The sequence below is a fragment of the Salmo salar genome, chromosome 03 (assembly GCF_965601325.2).
Source record: "Salmo salar chromosome 03, fSalSal1, whole genome shotgun sequence".
Classification (NCBI taxonomy): Eukaryota; Metazoa; Chordata; class Actinopteri; order Salmoniformes; family Salmonidae; genus Salmo; species Salmo salar.
Window position 1 is genome coordinate 58,609,544 of NC_138293.1, and position 23,075 is coordinate 58,632,618.

Sequence of the window (23,075 nt, forward strand, 5' to 3'; positions counted from 1 at the left end):
AAATTGATGTACAGGAGACCTTTATTTTGAAGGCTGAATTTACATACATTTCACCGGAAATGATTCCCCAGTCAGAGGTTAAGTTACCTCTCAATGTAAACAAACGAGCTATCTTAAAATGATCTTTGAGGAAATATTGAGCGTTTATGAATGAAAAGAAAACTGACATTGTCTTCGTGTCATCTGTGCTGTGTGGACAGTGACAGCGCTGAGGTGACCACACACACTTTGGAGGCAGGATCAAGTTAGCTAACAACTTGTAGCCAGCCGGAGTTAGCTAACGGCAGCTCGTTTAATTTGTATTTTGTTTAACCTTTATTTAACTAGGCAAGTCAGTTAAGAACAAGTGTGTATTTACAATGACGGCCTACCCCGGCCAAGGGAGGGTATAATTTGTGGAACGTTCCAACAGGAATCTGTTCTAAAAACGTAAAGTACAAGGTTGCCAACAAACAACGCATACAAAGTAGCACGATCAACTCACCACGTAGTTTATACTTAATGTTTGTCCATAGGCTACCAGAGTGAGGACAGACATTTTCAGAATAAACGTGGTGAGTGAAAAATGTAATGAAATAGCCCTCTCCCGACCCGGTGTCTTATTCGGCCGCTATATAACTTTGAATGCGTTGTTTGTTGACAACATTGTTATTTACAAAGTGTTTGGAACAGATTCTTGTTGGAACGTTCCACAAATTATACCAACCCACTCTTAACATTTTTTTTGTTGCATCTAGGCCTATCTCCCTATTGTTCAAATATAAGAATACACTATACAAAATGATTTATTCACAGAATTGTTAAAGCTACTGTAGCGTAATAGCTACAGCTAATGTTAACTAACTAGTAAACCTGGTATGTCGCGCGACAACAAGTTTTACCGATGTTGTTTCAATTTACTTTACTTTCGTAACTCACCGAAGTAAAGTTGTTACTATATTGCAGGCAAACCTTTCTCTGAATGCCTCAATGACTGTATATGAAGGTATGCATAGTAGACGACTAGCTCTGGTCCGTGCGCATGCGTTGGATGTACGCGCAGCTTGCAGTGCATGTGCGTGGACCAGAGTTTGATAAACTTGGTTAATCATTTGTAAGACTCTACACTGAGAACTATGACCACACTTTGCTCTTACCAACCACTGGGAGAAACACATTTCAGATCCTTCCTGAAGTTGAAACTGTGCTCTGAGGAAGAGGTCCTCAAGTGGTTGAAGGACTTCCAGAGAACATCAGACTTGACTTGACTTGAGAAAGTCAAAGACCTATCCATCCCAATGTTGACAGAATTAACAAGTATAGAGTAAATTCCTCCCTTATGTATCAAACCGTTTATAGCAGGGTGATTCCTGATGAAACTAGAAAAAAACAGGACCATGATTTGGGGGATTTTCACGAAATTTAATCCATAGAAGGGTCCTTTGGAGGAAAGATTGTTGACATATATTTGGTATTTTAAAGCATAATTGATAGCTAATTCATTAAAATTGGAACATTTGTGACATTTTGGCCTTACCCAGGCCTCATAAGACACCATAATGTGTGGTGTCATATAAAGCGTTGCCGCTTGTTCTAATATGAGTAGTATTTTGATTTCAATAGCAATTAATTTATGAATATTGAAAATTATAAACATGAACATTGGAAATGTAAACTTTTAGATTTGGCTATTTTTTTCAGTATATCGTTGAACATAATATAGGCTACTCTACGGGCAAATCAAAGTTCCAGAGTGGGATCTCTGCTAGTTTTAGAAATCAAATTTGTAAGCGTTACCAACAGTGAATGTGAAAGTGGTTTCAAATGTCTCGCCCTCTGTCGGTGATTTGCAGGATGTGCAATGATACAAGTTAAAGGAGGGCTGTGATTGCCGACGATGCCAATTTCTCTGTATAAAATGGACCATGACTTTAAAACCAGCAGAGATTGATATTTTAAAATATTAATGTAAGAAATGTTTTCTTAATCTAAAAACGACTCATAATGCAGCACAAGCGGTAAAGCTTAATATGACACCAATCTTTCCTTTGTATCACACACAGATTAAACATGATGGAGTCTTAAAGAAAAACATGTAGTGTCACATGCAGTGAAATGTGTTTTACAGTCAGTCATAGTGGGCTCCCAAGTGGTGCAGCGGTCTAAGGCACTGCATCACTACAGACCCTGGTTAGATTCCAGGCTGTATCACAAACGGCCACGATTGGGAGTCCCATAGGGCACAATTGGCCCAGCATTGTTAGGGTTTGGCTGGGGTTAGGCCGTCATTGTAAATAATAATTTGTTATTTATTGACTTGACTAGTTAAAGGATTTAGGCAAATTATGGTTAAGTGCCTTGCTCAAGGACACATTGACAGAGTTCTCACCTTGACAGCTCAGGTATTTGAACCAGCAACCTTTTGGTTACTGGCTCAATGTTCTAACCGCTAGGTTACCTGCCACCCTAAAGGGGGGCCTGGGTAAGGCCAAAAAATATCACAAATGTTCCAACTTCAATTAAGTATTTCTCAATTATGCTTTAAGATACACATGTCAAATATAGCTCAACAATCCTTTCTCCAAAGGACCCTTCTATGGGTTAAATTTAGTGAAAATCAAAAAAAATCATGGTCCTGTTTTGTTGTAGTTTTGTGAGGAATCGCCCTAAAGCCTCGTGTGGCCATCCTTCCAAATCCTGTCTCGTTTACTTGACTATTGAAGCATGAGAAGCCTGGGCTTCCAAGGGCTATACAATTTACAATGAAACGCAATAAGAGTAAGTTGACACATGTTAAAAAAAATTCTAATTTGAAATTAACATTTGATTTACATCTTCTACAGGTGGACCTAAGATGCCAGCATAATACAAAGTCCAGTTCAGCCAGAAGTACCAACAACACATGTTGTGGTGCAATAATGTACTTCATCCCGAAGAGGTCTATTCATACCCAACAAAGAGAATCAAGGTTAGAAATATAAGTGCAACACAATTTACCCACACTATTAGGGTGTCTACGGAATAACAACAACCACAGTCTGACAAGTGCTGAGGTGCTGAAGAGGAGAAATGTGTCAGCGGACACCATTTGAGAAATTGACAAAGCTGTTTGAAATAGGCCACTCTCTTTCATCAGCTCTAAAAATGATCAAATATGAGTTGCAAGTGGAGTATGGAGACAGCCATGTGCATACCTCTGTGCACTGCTCCATTTGCCCCACCTTCAATTCTGCTACAAGTCAGTTGCTTGACACACTTCAACTGCTGATACATATAGCATTTAAATACACTCACCAGAAATAATTTGCTTTAGGTGTGTTCCTCATTTGTCCATTACAGATTGTACCACAAGCTTTTCAAAGAAGCATGGGTTGCATCGTATGTAGAGAAGAAGATTGATGATTCTCACGAGAATCTGGATAACTGCAATGAAGAAGAATGTTCACCAGAATGCTATGTTTTCGGTATGTTCCTCAATAACTGAATAATTCCACAATTTCACAACATTATCCCTGACAGGCAATATAGAAGACAATCTGTTTGTCTGATGGTTGTAATTCTCTCCTCCTACAATAGACTGTGGCAACGCGTCTGAGGACACTGTTGAAATCGAGTGTGCTCCCGTTTCTGATGTAAACGGCTCAGGTAAATCTACTATGTCACCACAATATATCTGCTATTAAGTGAAGGGCTTCAATTGAAGACTGTATACCTATAACTCATTTGGTAATCTGAATGATGGTTGTAATTCTAATACTATGGTCGTAATGCTCTCCAAGGTACATCTGGAAAACCAGCTGAGGGGCGACGTTAGAGGAAGACTGGATGGAGATCTTTGAAGACCTCAAAAAGAAGATGAGGGAGGATCCTGTGAGTTTCAGGCCTAAAGTAGCATCCTTTGTTTCCAGCTTCAAGAAGATGAAAACAGACAGTGAACTCATAGCCACTCTATCAAACTTTGGCAAAACCAACCCTGGACCAACAGTAAAGTTTCGCCGGGGACGGGCACGCCCCGCAAAGAGCTCCATAGGAGAGCGTGGACATGGCACATGCTGCTGGAAGAGAAAGGCAGCCGATTGAATGTCTGTGTGTGGAATGACACGTGGACATTGGGAGTACTACACAAAAAAAGCAAGTCAGCATCAGTGGCCCCCTGTGCCCGTCATCCACCTGCTCACCATCACTGACCTCCAGTGCACTAGCGCTCTGCCCTCAAACACCCCCCATCTGCCTACCAGCTCTAGGTCTCCTCCGCCTTGAAGAAAATCAGTGGCTATTTCAATGCATTGTGGCCTCTACAACACCAGAACCAGTGGCTATTTCAGTATTGCATTCTTGCCTTTTGGTTTTACGTTCATTCAATGTAAGACGTTTCTGCAATTTCATGTTTTGGAAATTGATTCCATGTTGATGGACCATCAGACTTTAAAAAGCTCTTCTTCCAACCCAGTTGTAGACCTACAGGCCTATACTATCACTGAACCAAAACAGTAGTTGTCATGACTTTGCCGAGTCTTAAATATAAAATGCCTATTTTTTAAAATGTTTTTTTATATACTGGTGTACACTACTGTTCAAAAGTTTGGGGTCACTTAGAAAAGTCCTTGTTTTTGAAAGACAAGCCCCAAAATTTGTCGATTAAAATAACATCAAATTGATCAGAAATACAGTGTAGACATCGTTGATGTTATAAATGACTATTGTAGCTGGAAACGGCAGATTTTTTATGGAATATCTACATAGGCGTACAGGCCCATTATCAGCAACAATCACTCCTGTGTTCCAATGGAATGTTGTTTTAGCTAATCCAAGTATTATCATTTTAAAAGGATAATTGATCATTGTGTCCTCCAAAACATGACCCGCCAAACCGCACATCTTAACACCCACTCACCAGCCGCACCAATGTGTCGGAGGAAACACTGTTCAACTGACGACCGGGTCAGCCTGCAGGCACCCGGCCTGCCACAAGGAATTGCTAGAGTGCAATGAGCCTAGTAAAGCCCCCCCCGGCCAAACCCTCCCCTAATCCGATCACGGCCAGTTGTGATACAGCCTGGCATCGAACCCGGGTCTGTAGTGATGCCTCTAGTACAGAAATGCAGTGCCTTAGACTGCTGCGCCACTCGGGAGGCCGTATATATTTATTTTATATGGTATGTTGACATTAGGACTTGGTTAATAAATATAAAAATGTAGCATTACAATAAATGTGTACAGAAAATAACAGTTGGCACACCCTGATGTCCTCTACATTAGACATTTATAAACAAGCTCTTATTTAATGTGAAGAAATTATACAACTTTTTTGAAAACTCCCCAAGCTATTCCTGAGATATTTCCTTACTGAAAACTATTTTAATATCAAACTCACAAAAATTGTAATTACACACGTAACTTCGTTTTACCATAACATGTGGTAATTGTGATTGGCAGCCAATTTGAAGAACCAGTAAGAGAAAGTTATCAATTTCACACGCTGAGACATACGTGATATCATTGCAAAGCCCAGAAACTCTCAAAGGTGCAACAGGACTGAACAAAGTAATAAAAAAAATATGACGTCAATGATACGGACCAAGAACTAATGTCCATTAGTGTGGACAAAAATGAGTTGCTGGCTCTCAGTAAATGAGACATCGTGGGGAACTTTTATTTTGAAGTTGTGTTACACATGGGCTTTTCACACGGATCGTGCAATCCGGGATCCTTGGAAGGTCCCTACCTTAAAACACAGATATAACAAACATCTTTGCTAAAAACCTAACCTTAATCCCTAATCCTTACCTCATTTTCAAATTCAATGGTGTAGGGACGTCCCAACCAGCCTAAATAGTACTTTCCTTACCCAAGTTGTCATGGTGACGACGTGTGTTTGATGAAGGGGACACGGACTTGCGGCAAGAGCATCAGGCTACACCACAAACAACATACCAACAACAACGTCCAGATATTAAGATTGTTCATCAAAATAATACTCGCTAGCTAACCTAAAGCTCAGGTAAGTTCACCACCACGTTATCAATAAAAGAAAATGTAGTCTATAAAGGTTTATATCTGGCGACATAGTTGGAGTTGATTCTCCAAGCAGTTCTGAGACGTATAGCCTGGATAGAATTCTACGTCGGGCATAAACGTGTTTGGATCAGGAACATTTCCTCTCAAGACCTCTTCATGCCAGAATGTTAAATAAAATGATATTCAACCAGTAAAGTAAGTTCAAATATAATTTTATTCAACATTCTGGCTTGTAGAGCTTGTGATAGGACATTTTCCAAACAAAGATATGACAATCTCAGACTGAACCAGAGGTACAGTATCACAGTCTGATTGTCAGGCAATTCTGAGTACAGTGTCTGCGTCACGGAACTAAGAAGAGATTCCATTGGTTCACGGGTCATGTCTTGTCTCACAGAATGGATGACTCTCCTGAGGTTATAAACTTCTCAGCGCTGGAGCGGGAGTTGCAGTCTGCTGTTGAAGCAGACAAGAAATATCAAAGAGAAAATGATGCAAAGTTTCGTGCTCTACACCAGAAGGTCGGAACTTATGAGGAGTTTAGGTGAGATGGCTAGATTGATTCTCTTTTTAATTTAATATCCTTACACACTGTTGTTTCACAAATTAATAGACAGCATATTTTTAGACAGTATGTTTTTTCATTATAAAAAATGATGTCCCATTAGAAATTAAATGTTGTCTTGAAACAATGAAGTCCAGACAGCAGACGGTTTTATGGTTTGTTTTTGACCATCAATCCTCTCAGGGACATAGTCCTGGCATCCAACCTGAAACCACTGGACAGGAAGGATAAAGCTGGAACTCCTCGCAAACAGCCCTGGAATGCTCTCGCCTCCACTGACAAAGGGCAGAACCAGACTAGCTGTGATGAAATAGGCCTGAAGGTTAGACTTCTGCCACCACACACCAACACAAACATCTCTCCATTCTAATATCAGGGTTCTCCCCAAAGAATATGAGTGGTTCTGCGCCACCTTGTGGACTGGCTGCGCCACTGTCATTTTATTATATTTGAAATATAATTTAAGGCCAAGCACCACACCATAATAGGTTGTGGGTTTTTTTCTCTAGATTGCCATTAAAAATCCTGGGGAGAACCCTGGATATAGATTCCTAGTTTTATATTAAACAAGTTATATTCATAGTATCGGGCAGGGATGTTACCAAACAGGCATGCAAAGCATATTAATGCAATCTGAACAACAATCTCATTAAATTAGTAATTGACACACAATGTCTCCTGTATGTTATTTTAAGCCTCAGTTGTCAGAGTTCCAGCCCAGGACAGCATCAGAGTTCAGCCGGGACTGGCGCAGGTTCGGCAGTGAAAACCCAGAGGATAAATACAGCCTCCTGCTCTCCCTAGGTGGAGAGGGCCTTCGGGACATCTTCAGGGCTGAGGTGGGGTTCGGACTACTGGGGGAATTTCTTGTGTTCCTTTCCAGTGGGCTCCAGCCTGGGGACGAGGCCACGGTGATAGGGGTCCTGGAAGGGCTGTCCAAGACCCCCAGGTTTGGCCTCAATATGTCCCTCCTGAGCCGGGCTGAGAGGGAGGCATGTGGAGAGCTGTTTCAGAACCTGAGGAAAGCATCAGCAGCAGGGAATAGCAATGTCAAAGGATCCAAAGGGGATGTCATTGTCCATGGAAGTAATGTGGAAGAGATTAAAGAGACACAAGATGCTGAGCCAGAGACTCTGTTTCCAGGACAGACCAGTGAGGCTGCCGGAAGAAGCAGTGATACTGAAAGCTTAAATGGTATAATGCAGTTGTATGGGGTTGAAACGGTCTCTCCTCAATAAGAAACATTACACAAACCCATATTGGACTTATTGTTTTCAGAAATAACAATGAGTGTTACTATACATTGTAGAGCTTTATGTGGTTGCAAAAACCTTATCATTTGTTTGTTCTTTATTCTGAAATGTATAACATGTATAAGTTATATGAAGGACAATGTTCACTACTATGCAACGCAGTGTCAAAGTGAAATGACAATAACTACCATAGTAACCAGAGAATCTCTTTGTGGAGCTCTGAACATTCTAGAATACGTAATGGCCCTAAGGATAACTTGAAGATGACAACGATGGGGCTAGGGACACGATGATCCCTTTAAAACACATGTCCCTGTTGTTACTCCTCCTCCAGACCCTCTCTTTCTCCCTACTGTCTACCTATGAGGCCCCTGAAGACAAGGAGGACATTTTTGCCAGTAGGGCCTGTCCTGCCTTCCTTGTGTTTGACAATGCTGCCTATTTGGTTGACATGACCATAGAGCTGCCTTGTCACTGTAAGCCTGAGGAGGCCCACTCTGTGGTGTGGTACTACCAGAAAAGGCTGGGCAGCCTGGACACCAGGGCCCTCACTGACTTCCAGGGCACCTCTGTGGTGGACTCATCCAAAGTGGGCCGGGGAGGGGACCTCCGGAGCAGGTTCTCCATCCGCCTCTTCAGCCTGCTCATCTTTAGGGCCCAGAAGGAAGACTCGGGCCACTACCTCTGTGGGACGACCAAGGGGGACTTCTTCTATGGTTATGACGTGGACGTCCAAGAGGCTCACAGGGTGTCCTTTCCCTGGAGTCGTGCCCAGAGACGGGGTAGAGCAGCAGCTATGGCGGCTAGGGCGGCTTCGAGATCCAACCAGGATCTTCCACTCTACCAGGTGTTCACCAGCTTCTGGCCGTGGTCAGTGTGCGACCGCTGTGGCGTCCGGGGTGAGCAGACCCGCGTAGGACTCTGCTACGTGAAGAGCGACTACCTGCACGTGCGCTACAGGTGGACATCTCAGACGGTGGCCTCTTGCGGCTCCTCCGCTGTACCCCAACGCTTTGGCCTCACCCAGACCAACCACCAGGGGGCAGAGCTGGGGGTGCGGAGCTGCCAGGTCCCCTGCCCCCCCAACTCCATCCCCCAGCCAGAACACCAGGCCCTGCTGGAGTTCCTGGGCTACAACAAGCCAGCAGCTCATGGGGTCCTTATCTACTACCACAACCACCCAGTGGACACCCCACTCATCCTCTCCTGCCCTGGAGCCAAACCTCAGCATGCGGTAGCCTGGGACCAAGGCTCTAGGCCTCTGTATCGCTCCCAGTACATGGAGGGTCTGAACGTGACCTTCCGCTTGTTCATAGACACAGGCCACCACCTGCACTTCAGCCCAGCAACACAGGACGACAGAGGGTCCTACTACTGCTGGATCCAGGGGAAGAGGGCTGCTGAGATCAAGCTGGGGATTTACTACCGTCTGGGCCGCAAGCGTCTGCTCTCTGACCCTGAGTCTCTCTATGCCCTGAGGATTATTCTCCTCTGCTACGGGGGGATGACTGGGGTATTTGTTTTGATAGTGCTGTTGAAGTATACTTGGCGCACAGTAAGACCAAAAGTAGCCAAATACTAGAAATCTGCTTGACACTTGATGAGATTTCTTTTTGAGTTACATTTCACAAAATGATTTGTTCAAAATATGATTGTCTTTACTTCCAATTTGTGTAAATCTTAGCTAAAGAAAGAAAGCGTGTTAATAAAGTGTGCTCATGATGTAAGAATGTGTGTCAAACAAACTTTTGTAATTGCCTACCCTATTGGATTTTTGCCTTATAGCCAATAGGTGGCACTAGTGCTGCATGCATTAGCCTGGATGACAATGCGGACCCTATGACGCCGACAGACAGCTCGTAGCCTATTACTTTTTCATTTAAGACATGTTTTACCGTAGGCTAAACTCACATGCATACCTTTAAAAAAAAAGATTGATTGCCATTACTCACTGGTTTTAAAGAGGTAATTTAGTGATAAATTCCATACATTAGGCCTATTATTATGCGCCGTGATATTCGGCACGTTCACATAGATACAACATCAAAGGCTTTATTGCGTTAGACACCATCAGCAGCTTCGCCTTGCAAAATGTCAAGGCGTTGCAGAAAGAGGAAGATCAAGTGAGCTACACTACACACACAGCCAAGTTGTAAGTAAAACAGCTTCTCTTTTTTGGTAACGCAAGTCGGGAGATTCTCCAGCCCTACTTTTGGTACTGCTTCTGCAAAGTGATGATGTCTCTGAGTGGTGGACTTAAAAAGTGATTTTCTTTCAGCTAACAAGTTCCCACAAGGGCTTCGCGGAGAGGTTGCAGTCGCCACGGGTTTCCGGGAAGAGAGTTGCGCGCAAAGGGGCATCATGAAGGACCAAAGCTGTACTGATGAAATTACTCAAATCTTCCAAGAGGCTCCGCCGGCGAGACAAGCCCTGTTGGACAACTACAACAACCTGATGAACGTGGCCGACTACTGCGAGAATAACTACCTGCAGGTGAGATGGACGTTTAGTGCAGACATCCATTTAGGACACAGCCGAAGTTATACCGTAGCTAGTAGACATTAATGTGCACAATTAATGTGCAGTTGAACAAATAGCCCACAGTACCGTTACTTTCACAGAAACGAGAATAGACTATTCAAATCAAGGCCCTACCTGCATCATACATCAATCCGGCTACATAGTGAAAGAGAATGGTTTATCTCTCTCCTCATTTCATAACACAACTGTTTTCACACAGCGTACAAAAGTATGTGGACACGCCTTCAAATTAGTGGATTTGGCTATTTCAACCACTCCTGTTGCTGACAGGTGTATAAAATCGAGCACACAGCCATGTAATCCCCACAGACAAACATTGGCAGTAGAATGGCCTTACTGAACAAGTCAATTCGGTCAACTGTAAGTTCTGTTATTGTGAAGTGAGAACGTCTAAGAGCAACAATGGCTGTGAAGTGTTCGGCCACACAAGTTCACAGAATGGGGCCGCTGAAGCCCGTAGCACATAAAAAGTGTCTGTCCTCGGTTGCAAACTACCTCTGGAATCAACGTCAGCACAATAACTTCATGAAATGGGTTTCCATGGTCAAGCAGCTGCACACAAACCTAAGATAATCATGCACAATGCCAAGCGCCAGCTGGATGGTGTAAAGCTCACCGCCATTGGACTCTGGAGCAGTGGAAATGTTCTCTGGAGTGATGAATCACGCTTCACCATCTGGCAGTCCGACGTATGATTCTGGGTTTGGCGGATGCCAGGAGAACGCTACCTGCCCCAATGCATAGTGCCAACGGTCCCTTTGAAGAACTCTTTTTGGTTCCAGGTAGAACCCTTTTTGGTTCCAGGTTAAACCAGAACTCTTACGAGTTCCATGTAGAACCCGCTGTGGAAAGGGTTCTACCTGGAACCAAGATGGGTTCTTCAAAGGGTTCTGCTATGGGGAGAGTCGAAGAACCGTTTTAGGTTAGTGATAGAACCATTTTTTCGAAGACTGTATGCTCTTAGATGTAAAGGTGCCTGGAAGAACCTTTTGGGTCGCTACACCGGCAGAACCTTTCCAGTTAAAAAGGTTTATTTGAGGAACCCCTCTGAAAAAGGTCTTAGAGGAACCCCTGTGTAAAGATTCAAACCGGAACCTTTTTGTGATGGGAGGGGTTCCACCTTTAAAAAAAATAAAAAATACATTGTAGGTGTGGCTGCCTATCAGATTGGAGTCGTGGCTTTCCGATAGTTATTTTTGGTCACCTGTTAGCGTAAATGTCATTCCTGTTCATAATGTTAAGTTTGTAAACTGCAAATTAAAATGTCCCTTGAATATTTATGCATATTACACATATTGTAATGTAATATATTAACATTGCTGAGTTTATACAGTAATAAAGTGGTAACTACTCCAACTTTGGGATTAACATATGCTCATACCTCTGTTTGCCTCATTAAAGCTCTACAACTGCCAGTGTTCAACCTTAACATGTGATGACAATACAACAGAACAGATGAACAGGAATGACATTTACTCGAACATGCTGACTAGACCGGGTACACGTGCGCATGTTGATTTTGTCCATCGACAACAGGCGCGATCAGGACACGCAGGTTGAAATATCAAAACCAACTCTGAACCAACTATGTTAATTTGGGGACCGGTTGAAACACATGAAACATTCATGGTCATTTAGCTAGCTAGCTTGTTGTTAGATCATTTGTCCTGGGATATAAACATTGGGTTGTTATTTTTCTTGAAATGCACAAGGTCCTTTTTCCCCCTGGATCTTAGTAACATTTTGACCCATTTTGATTCAGACAAAATCATATTCTGGCTACACAGACGCTTGTTGACACGAGCGAGCAGTTTGGATTAAAGTATTGAATAACATGTATGTACTACGTTTATTTTGCAACGCTCGCGCATGCAACGTGGCTGGTGTGGTCAGCATGTAACGGGTGGCCCCAAAAATATATATCTCCACTCAAGGGTTCCTCCATAAACGCCATGCTACGCTGAACCATTCAAGGTTCCTCCAAGAACCCCTCAAGTAGCCGAATGTGCAAATATGAACCATTGACTAGAATTTCCAGGGTTCCTCGAATCACCACTAATTCTAAGAGTGTAGTCTACAGCGTGGTCAAAGTGGTTCCTAATTCACCTTCTTAAATTACTCTTTACGTATTGACCAATGGAGATAATTTTTGGGGCCACCAAGCCAAAACTTGGCAGTGATATCATTTAAATTGTGATGGTGAGTAAAAAAAAAAAAACTTGGATTTCACCTAATTTTAACATTCTGTCGTAAACAGCACATGTTCAACTTCGTGAAAAGTGTTTTCCCATCTCAAGAGGTAAAGAAAATGACTATAGTAAGTGCCTCTCTTCAGCGTAGCTAAATAATGAAAAATAATGTAGTGCCCAATTTAAATTAAAACTGTACAACGGTCTACAATATGTCGAAGTGTAGGTCGGTGTCTTGTGCTTCCAATTAGTGTTTATACTATTACTTTACTACTATACAGCTCTACAGTGGATTTTTAGCAGTGTTATGGTACGTTCGTAACCAAGTGGGAAATGGGAATTTACCACGTCTGAGAAAAATCCACTTGAACGGCCCTCCAACTGGTAATTACCAGTTAAATCAGCCATGAATCCCCTTGTGACAAGGGGAATGGAAGCTTATTGTGTGCAACATGGAGGGACAATTGAATGCAAGATTCACTGCAAACTTTAAATTGTTAAAACATGTCTAGCCTGTCTATTTATGGCTAACAAGGTTGACGTGTTATGCTCCACATGCTCAGTTTTTCACCAGAAAACACAGACTTAAATGAATCACTAATCACATGAAATAAATAATCATCTTCAGAAATAACTTTGTCAAAGCAACGCAATAACTAGGGCTTTACAATGATGGTGAAAATTTGGGAGTATTTTTTGGGATTAGCGGGTTAAAATCTTCCTAGAAGTCACAGAGGGTGGATGGAGGGACATTTTGGCACTTTAGCATTTCTCCTTTGCCAAGATAATCCATCCACCGGACATGTGTGGCATATCAAGAAGCTGATTAAACAGCTTGATTATTACACAAGTGCACCTTGTGCTGGGGACAATAAAATGCCACTCTAAAATGTGCAGTTTTGTCACACAACACAATGCCACAGGTGTCTCAAGTTTTGAGGGAGCGTGCAATTGGCATGCTGACTGCAGGAATCTTCACCAGAGCTGTTGCCAGAGAATGTAATGTTCATTTCTCTATCATTTTAGAGAATTTGGTAGTACGTCCAACCGGCCTCACAACTACAGACCACGTGTATGGCTTCTTGTGAGTAAGCGGTTTGCTGATGTCAACTTTGTGAACAGAGTGCCCCATGGTGGGAGTGGGGTTATGGTATGGTCAGGGATAAGCTACAGACAAAAACCACAATTGCAATTTGAATGCACAGAGATACCGTGACGAGATCCTGAGGCCCATTGTCGTGCCATTCATCTACCGCCATCACCTCATGTTTCAGCATGATAATACATGGCCCCATGTCACAAGGATCTGTACACAATTCCTGAAAGCTGAAAATGTTCCAGTTCTTCCATGGCCTGCGTACTAACCAGACATGTCACACATTGAGCATGTCTGGGATGCTCTGGATCGACATGCATGACAGCTTGTTCCAGTTCGCGCCAATATCCAGAAACTTCGCACAGCCATTGAAGGGAAGTGGGACAACATTCCACAAATCAACAGCCTGATCAACTCTATACGAAGGAGATGTGTCACGCTGCATGAGGCAAATAGTGGTCACACCAGATACTGAATGGTTTTCTGATCCGCGCCCCTACTTTTTTATTTTAAAGGTACCTGTGACCAACAGATGCATATCTGTATCAGATGCATATCAGATGCATACCCAGTCATGAAATCCATAGATTAGGACCTAATGAATTTATTTCAATTGACTGATTTCCTTATATTAACTGTAACTCAGTAAAATGTTGAAATTGTTGCATGCTGCGTTTATATTTTTGTTCAGTATACATTAAGAAACATTCCTGTCAAAGAAAGAGGAACAGATTAGTTTACGTAGTCAGAAGTACTCGCACTAGTTTAGAAAGCTTACAAAATTGGCAAAGACCATTTCTGTGCTTGTATTCTAATCTAGTGTGGACACTGGAACAGTGATGCTGCTAGATTGTGCATTGTCAAGATGAGCAAGAAGAAGTGCACTTCCGGTGACACCCACCTCCCTTCAAATATTTCAGTGTAAAGAGAGTATTTCAATATGAAGAGAAACACAATTGAGTGCATCCTAATTTGGTTGTATCTGTGTGTGACGTGTGTCTCTATTGGCATTTGAGTGTGAGAGAGAAATAGTGTTAATCTGAGCACAGAAAGTTACACAGGAAGTCTCTGTGCATCTGCGTGTTAGAAGTGAGCATGCATTATGTGCCCATTTCTATGCGAGTGTGAAGGAGTGCACATATAAGGGTAGGCTCTACTTCCCCATGCTGGAAGGCAGGTATGTGCAGCCTATTGTCAACCAAGTTGTTAGGTGATGCTCTAAATACTGTAGGTAGCCTGCTGGAACCTGTCTGATCGCAACACAGCAAATTGGACAGTGTTACCTAGTGTTGATTTTTCAGTGAAACATTACTAGGGTTGATTCAGGAGTAAAATTAACTCTCAGTGGTGTAAAAGAACCCCAGTGTTAATGTTAAGAACCAGTGTTGAGTGTGAGTCTGATTCTGTCCGATTTTCTCAGTGGAGAGTAAAACTTTCACATCAAAACCAAACCAACATTATGTGATTTCCCAGCATGCTCTACTGCAGCTCGATTATTTGGGATTGTTTTTAATATCTGTGTTTTTGAACAGATATTGATTGATTCATCTTATGCTACACAAAGATAAATTGCATACATTTTTCTAGACTAATCCAATCACTGAAATAGTTGTTCCAGTTTAAAATGGTTTAGGTAGTCTCCTTTATCAATGTTCCTAACCCTGGCAGTCATTCTTAATGCAGATTGCAGGTGAATAAAACTTCCAACTGTTGCCTGTCCTAACTCTGGCTGGATTCCAATGGGAATTACATATCACTTTGCAAGCAGCATAATGTGACTTGCAGGCCTGATGTGGCCTGTAAACCAGCAGGTTTGTAACACCACTGTGTTGGGGCAAAACATGGCCATCAAAGTAAGACCTTATGATATACTGTATGTAACGTATTGTCATATACAGTTTAGCAGTAGGAACTCGGTGAAGTCTACAGGACTGAGAATGAATGAATTCAACATTCATGTCTCTGTCATTAACAAATACAGTCATGGGTGGTAACTCTATAATTCACTCAAAAAGGCAACGCACAGTGTAAATTATATTGGGGTCGTGGGCGGCGTGGCTTTGAATTATTTAGTTTTAGCCACCCATGAGTAGAAGTGTTGTATCAATTTAAACCTTCTTAGAGATCAAATCCCATTAACGCGATTGATTTGACAACAGCCAGTGAAAGTGCAGGGCGCCAAATTCAAACAACAGAAATCTCATCGTTAAAATTCCTCAAACATACAGTATTATACACCATTTTAAAGATAAACTTCTTGTTAATCCCACCACAGTGTCCGATTTCAAAAAGGCTTTACGGTGAAAGCATGCCATGCGATTATGTTAGGTCAGCGCCTAGTCACAAAAAGAAACCATTTTCCAGCCAAAGAGAGGAGTCACAAAAAGCAGAAATAGAGATAAAAATAATCACTAACCTTTGATGATCTTCATCAGATGGCACTCATAGGACTTCATGTTACACAATACATGTATGTTTTGTTCGATAAAGTTCATATTTCTATCCAAAAATCTGTTTATATTGGCACGTTATGTTCAGTAATGTTTTGCTTCCAAAACACCCGGTGATTTTGCAGAGAGCCACATCAATTTACAGAAATACTCATCATAAACGTTGATGAAGGATACAAGTGTTATTCATAGAATTAAAGATATACTTCTCCTTAATGCAACCACTGTGTCAGATTTCAAAAAAGCTTTACAGCAAAAGCACACCATGCAATAATCTGAGTACAGCGCTCAGCCACCAAAACAAGCCATACAGATACCCGCCATGTTGTGGAGTCAACAGAAGTCAGAAATAGCATTATAAATATTCACTTACCTTTGATGATCTTCATCGGAATGCACTCCCAGGAATCCCAGTTCCACAATAAATGTTTGTTTTGTTCGATAAAGTTCATCTTTATGTCCAAATACCTCCTTTTTGTTCACGCGTTTAGTCCAGTAATCCAAATGTACAAAGCGCGAGCACAAAGTCCAGACGAAAAGTCAACAAAGTTCCATTACAGTTCATAGAAACCTGTCAAACGATGTATATAATCAATCTTTAGGATGTTTTTATCATAAATCTTCAATAATATTCCAACCAGACAATTCCGTTGTCATTAGAAAGGAAAGGGAACGGAGCTGGCGCTCACGGCCACGTGCGATAAACAACTAAAGGCTTTCAGCTGAGCCACTTACTGTGAGTTGTCTTATTCTCTCCCCTTTCACAATAGAAGCCTGAAACAACTTTCTAAAGACTTTTGACATCTAGTGGAAGCCTTAGTATGTGCAATCTGACCCCATAGACACAGGATATTGGATAGGCAATCACTTGAAAAACTACAAACCTCAGATTTCCCACTTCTGGTTGGATTTTTCTCAGGTGTTTGCCTGCCATATGAGTTCTGTTATACTCAGACATTATTCTAACAGTTTTAGAAACTTTAGAGTGTTTTCTATCCAAATCGACTAATTATATGCATATTCTAGCTTCTGGGCCTGAGTAACAGGCAGTTTACTCTGGGCACGCTTTTCATCCAAACTTCCCAATGCTGCCCCCTATCCCAATGAAGTTAAGTGGTCTATGGATATGTTAATTTTTTTGTTCTTCTATTGTGTTATTGACTGTACGTTTGTTTATTCCATGTGTAACTCTGTGTTGTTGTTTGTGTCGCACTGCCTTGCTTTATCTTGGCCAGGTCGCAGTAAATGAGAACTTGTTCTCAACTGGCCTACCTGGTTAAATAAAGTAATACAATTAAATTAAATAATTAAATAAAAAATTAAAGTCTGCTGTCTGCTGACAGTTCTGAAGTATTTGTAAAACCTTACCTAAGAGCAGGTGGCAATAACGACTTGTAAATAATGTTATAATGTCCAACACGAAATGACCTTGTCAAGATATACGGACCTTTTAGTGTAATGGTTAAAAATGCTATATGAGGTGTTATTGCATAACACCATTGGTGTAAACTATATACACTTCCTAGTGTTAGAAATGCTTTATGAGGTGTTATTGCATAACACTGAAAGTGTTAATTCCCCATCACTGACAAAGTGTAACAGCGTCAGCACTAAGCTCATTGTTAATTTAACGCACAAATGTGTGGACCTGTAAAGACACTTGCCCAGTGTTAAATGTAACACTGTCAGCGTTGATTTAACACTGGAGAAATTGCTGTGTACATTCACCATGAAATGAAATAGAATTGTGAACGCAGCGATCAGGCTGTTTCTTCCAGGCTAGTAAATAGGTGCTTTCACTGGATATCTAAAAAAGGGGTAATGTGTTTAGCACTGAGCTGTCAAAGACTGTGGGTGTGTTTCGAAATTATCGAAGAATTAGAACAGGAAGGAATTCTACTGTGTGAGGAGGAAGTGAGAGGTCTGATTTCACTGCTTTTCTCAGACACTTCAACAGCATCATATGACTCATAACTCAGAAAAAATGTCATCCCACATTGTCAATTTCAAAATGAGATGCCATTATTATCATGATTGTTATGATCCCCAAGTGATCAAATTAAATTAAATTGTATTAGTCACATGTGCCGAATACAACAGGTATGTGAAATGCTTACTTACAAGCCCCTAACTAACAATGCAGTTAAAAAATTACAAATAAGAATAAGAAATAAAAGGAACAAGTAATTAAAGAGCAGCAGTAAATTAACGATAGCGAGACTATATACTGGGGGTACCAGTACAGAGTCAATGTGCCTTTTTATTTAACCTTTATTTAACTAGGCAAGTCAGTTAAGAATAAATTCTTATTTACAATGACGGCTTAGGAACAGTGGGTTAACTGCATTGTTCAGGGGCAGAACGACAGATTTTTACCTTGTCAGCTTGGAGATTCAATCTAGCAGCCTTTCGGTTACTGGCCCAACGCTCTAACCACTAGGCTACCTGCCGCCCCACGGCCAGGCACGATGTACTGGGCCGTACGGACTACCCACTGTAGTGCCTTGCGATCGGAGGCCGAGCAGTTGCCATACCAGGCGGTGATGCAACCAGTCAGGATGCTCTCGATGGTGCAGCTGTAGAACCCTTTGAGGATCTGAGGACCCATGCCAAATATTTTCAGTCTCCTGAGGGGGAATAGGTTTTCTCGTGCCCTCTTCACGACGGTCTTGGTGTGCTTGGACCATGTTATTTTATTGGAGAGGTGGACACCAAGGAACTTGAAGCTTTCAACCTGCTCCACTACATCCCCATCGATTAGAATGGGGGCATACACGGTCCTCCTTTTCCTGTAGTCCACAATCATCTCCTTTGTCTTGATCATATTGAGGGGGAGGTTGTTGTCCTGGCACCACACGGCCAGGTCGCTGACCTATAGGCTGTCTCATCATTGTCGGTGATCAGGCCTACCACTGTTGTGTCATCGGCAAACTTAAAGATGGTGTTGGAGTCGTGCCTGGCCATGCAATCATGAGTGAACAGGGAGTACAGGAGGGGACTGAGCATGCACCCCTGAGGGGTCCCTGTGTTGAGGATCAGTGTGGCGGATGTGTTGTTACTAGAGGTCGACCGATTATGATTTTTCAACGTCGATACCGATTATTGGAGGCCCCAAAAAAGCCGATACCGATTAATCGGCCGATTTCGTTTGCTTATTTGTAATAATGACAATTACAACAATACTGAATGAACACTTATTTTAACTTGATATAATACATCAATAAAATCTATTTAGCCTCAAATAAATAATAAAACATGTTCAATTTGGTTTAAATAATGCAAAAACAAAGTGTTGGAGAAGAAAGTAAAACTGCAATATGTGCCATGTAAGAAAGCTAACGTTTAAGTGCCTTGCTCAGAACATGGGAACATATGAAAGCTGGTGGTTCCTTTTAACATGAGTCTTCAATATTCCCAGGTAAGAAGTTTTAGGTTTAGTTATTCTAGGAATTATAGGACTATTTCTCTCTATACGATTTGTATTTCATATACCTTTGACTATTGGATGTTCTTATAGGCACTTTAGTATTGCCAGTGTAACAGTATAGCTTCCGTCCCTCTCCTCGCTCCTACCTGGGCTCGAACCAGGAACACATCGACAACAGCCACCCTCGAAGCAGCGTTACCCATGTAGAGCAAGGGGAACAACTACTCCAAGAAAGAGCGAGTGACGTTTGAAATGCTATTAGCGCACACCCGCTAACTAGCTAGCCATTTCACATCGGTTACACCAGCCTAATCTTGGGAGTTGACAGGCTTGAAGTCATAAACAGTGCAATGCATTGCGAAGAGCTGCTGGCAAAACGCACAAAAGTGGCATCCCTAAGTCTAAATATTCCTGTTACATTGCACAACCTTCAATGGTATGTCATAATTACGTAAAATTCTGGCAAATTAGTTCGCAACGAGCCAGGCAATGAACGCAAGAGCAGTGACACAATTTCATGTTAGCAGGCAATATTAACTAAATATGCAGGTTTAAAAATATATACTTGTGTATTGATTTTAAAGAAAGTCATTGATGTTTATGGTTAGGTACATTGGTGCAACGACAGTGCTTTTTTCGAAAATGCGCTTGTTAAATCATCACCCGTTTGTCGAAGTTGGCTGTGATTCGATGAGAAATTAACAGGCACCGCATCGATTATATGCAACGCAGGACACGTTAGATAAACTAGCAATATCATCAACCATGTGTAGTTAACTAGTGCTTATTTTAAGATTGATAGTTTTTTATAAGATAACTTTAATGCTAGCTAGCAACTTACTTTGGCTTCTTGCTGCCCTCGCGTAACAGGTAGTCAGCCTGCCATGCAGGCTCCTCGTGGAGTGCAATGTAAGGCAGGTGGTTAGAGCGTTGGACTAGTAACCAGAAGGTTGCAAAAACGAATCCCCGAATCCCCCCTGAACAAGGCAGTTAACCCCCGTTCCTAGGCCGTCATTGAAAATAAGAATGTGTTCTTAATCTGTCTTGCCTAGTTAAATAAAGGTGTAAAAAAAATTTTTGGGGCGGCAAATCGGTGGCCAAAAATACCGATTACCGATTGTTATGAAAACTTGAAATTAGCCCTAATTAATCTGCCATTCCGATTAATCGGTCGACCTCTAGTTGTTACCTACCCTTACCACCTGGGGGCAGCCTGTCAGGAAGTCCAGGATCCAGTTGCAGAGGGAAGTGTTTAGTCCCAGGGTCCTTAGCTTATTGATGAGATTTGAGGGTGCTATGGTGTTGAACGCTGAACTGTAGTCAATGAACAACATTCTCACATAGGTGTTCCTTTTGTCCAGATGGAAAAGGGCAGTGTGGAGTGCAATAGAGATTGCATCATCTGTGGATCTGTTAGGGCGGTATGCAAATTGGAGTGGGTCTAGGTTTTCTGGAATAATGGTGTTGCTGTGAGCCATGACCAGCCTTTGGAAACACTTCATGGCTACAGACGTGAGTGCTACGGATCTCGGACAGGGAGAGGTTGAAAATGTCAGTGAAGACACCTGCCAGTTGTCAGCGCATGCTCGCAGTATATGACCTGGTAATCCATCTGGCCCTGCGGCCTTCTGACTGTTGACCTGTTTAAAGGTCTTACTCACATCAGCTACGGAGATCATAATCACAGTTGTCCGGAACAGTTGGTGCTCTCATGCATGTTTCAGTGTTATTTGCCTCGAAGCAAGCATAGAAGTAGTTTAGCTTATCTGGTAGGCTCGTGTCACTGGGCAGCTCTCGGCTCTGCTTCCCTTTGTAGTCTATAATGGTTTGCAAGCCCTGCCACATCCGATGAGCGTCAGAGCTGGTATAGTACAGTTCGATCTTAGTCCTGTATTGATGCTTTGCCTGTTTGATGGTTGGTCGGAGGGCATAGCAGGATTTCTTGTAAGCTTCCGGGTTAGAGTCGCGCTACTTGAAAGAGGCAGCTCTATCCTTTAGCTCAGTGTGAATGTTGCCTGTAATCCATGGCTTCTGGTTGGGCTATGTACGTACGGTCACTGTGGGGACAACGTCATCGATGCTCTTATTGATGAAGCCAATGCAGTCACAGTCATGTGGTGTATTCCTCAATGCTATTGGAAGAATCCCAGAACATTTTCCAGTCTGTGCTAGCAAAACAGTTCTGTAGCTTAGCATCTGCTTCATCTGACCACGTTTTTATTGACCAAGTCACTGGTGCTTCCTGCTTGATAGAATTATGGTCAGATTTGCCAAATAGAGGGTGAGGGAGAGCTTTGTATGCTTGGTATGCGTATCTGTGTGTGGAGTAAAGGTAGTCTATTCGATCGCCTACGAATTCTCAGAAGACAGTTATTTTCGGTCATAAGAGATGGTAGCCGCAACATTATGTACAGAATAAGTTAAAGAATAAGTTCCAAACAACGCACAAAAATGAACAAAAAAAACTAATTTGGTTAGGAGCACGTAAAATGCCAGCCATCTTCTCCGGCGCCATGATACACACACCGGCTAATCATAATCATACTCTATTGTTTGGCATTTGTGACATGAGCATCATGCGTGCATTTATTTTTTCATGACTCTCATTCTCTCCATGTCTCTCTCTCTCTGTCTTTCTCTCCCTCCCTCTCTCTTTCTCTCTCTCTCCCTCCCTCCCGTTAGGCAGGTGCGGATGCGGCCAAGGCTCTGGAGGAGACTAAGAACTTCACCACTCAGTCTCTGGCCAGTGTGGCCTACCAGATCAGCACCCTGGCCTCCAATGTCCTCAAGCTGCTGGATGCACAGAACTCCCAGCTCAGACACATGGAGTCCTCTGTCAACCTCATCGGACAGGTAGCATTTCTAGCATGTCTCCACTTATGTGTTAGGCCCCGATTCAGTTTCAGGAAGAGAACACGAGCATGTGTATATTAGCAGCAGTGGCGGTTGGTGCCGAGGAGGAGGACGATAAAACATTTTATGAGCATGGCCTAATTTCTATTACAGCATATTGGATGAGTGTCATTCATATTCCATTTACCCAGCTCAATGTAACATCGCTAGGTTTAGGCTACTACATGATACTCAAATGTTCTCTATACCCATCATGAGGTTGCTACAACCTAGCCTATGAATGAAAGTTTACAACGTAGGTGCGCAGGTCGAGAGAAATTTGAAAGGTGACATACATTGACACATTCAATACCGCCTTGTACACTCTTGCCTCCATCTAGCTGATCTAGGCTGTAGTCATTAGTCCAACAGTTGCAAACGAGTTTCTATTGGACAAATTCAGGTATGTTTATAGCCATTTCGTTCCGTTTGCCTCTGTTTAAGAAACGTTTTTTAGCGGAAATAATACACCCCTGATCACACGCAAACACTGTCCACTTTTATAGCAGCCACATACAAACAGAATTATCACTTTGATCATTGTATAGTCCTCCTCACATCTATGCCCTCTCCTCCTCTCACCTTTCCCTTAGCTTGTGGACTTCAGTGCATAACACATCAGCGGTCTGGGACCAAGCAAGGAAACCTTTCCAAGCCAAGCCTTC

At 42.2% G+C, this 23,075-nt stretch overlaps 4 protein-coding genes across 10 annotated transcripts in view; all 4 read left to right on the top strand.

The window, feature by feature from the left end:
• Positions 1 to 40: 40 nt before the first annotated feature.
• Positions 41 to 3,978, top strand: LOC145877590 (uncharacterized). Its single transcript, XM_082973621.1, has 5 exons — positions 41 to 213; positions 2,823 to 2,947; positions 3,319 to 3,443; positions 3,556 to 3,624; positions 3,759 to 3,978. The coding sequence occupies exons 1-5, from the start codon at positions 151 to 153 to the stop codon at positions 3,791 to 3,793; spliced, it is 417 nt and encodes a 138-aa protein (XP_082829747.1). The 5' UTR covers positions 41 to 150; the 3' UTR covers positions 3,794 to 3,978.
• Positions 3,979 to 5,582: 1,604 nt separating this feature from the next.
• On the top strand, positions 5,583 to 7,800 carry LOC106600861 (dynein axonemal assembly factor 19-like). The gene is made up of 4 exons (XM_014192590.3): positions 5,583 to 5,980; positions 6,395 to 6,541; positions 6,746 to 6,884; positions 7,258 to 7,800. Exons 2-4 carry the CDS (start codon positions 6,396 to 6,398, stop codon positions 7,798 to 7,800), a joined length of 828 nt encoding a protein of 275 aa, XP_014048065.2. The 5' UTR covers positions 5,583 to 5,980; position 6,395.
• A 299-nt stretch (positions 7,801 to 8,099) lies between these two features.
• On the top strand, positions 8,100 to 9,539 carry fam187a (family with sequence similarity 187 member A). Its single transcript, XM_045714989.2, has one exon. The coding sequence runs from the start codon at positions 8,105 to 8,107 to the stop codon at positions 9,395 to 9,397; it is 1,293 nt and encodes a 430-aa protein (XP_045570945.1). The 5' UTR covers positions 8,100 to 8,104; the 3' UTR covers positions 9,398 to 9,539.
• A 145-nt stretch (positions 9,540 to 9,684) lies between these two features.
• Positions 9,685 to 23,075, top strand: part of abi1 (Abl interactor 1) — a 29,197-nt gene continuing 15,806 nt past the window's right edge. For 3 of the 7 annotated variants that reach the window (XM_045714248.2, XM_045714249.2, XM_045714250.2), the window contains exons 1-2: positions 9,978 to 10,308; positions 22,201 to 22,371. In XM_045714248.2, coding sequence (XP_045570204.1) covers positions 10,177 to 10,308; positions 22,201 to 22,371 — 303 coding nt within the window. In that variant the 5' untranslated portion in view covers positions 9,978 to 10,176. The other 4 variants (XM_045714251.2, XM_045714252.2, XM_014192418.3 and 1 more) reach the window with 3 other exon arrangements.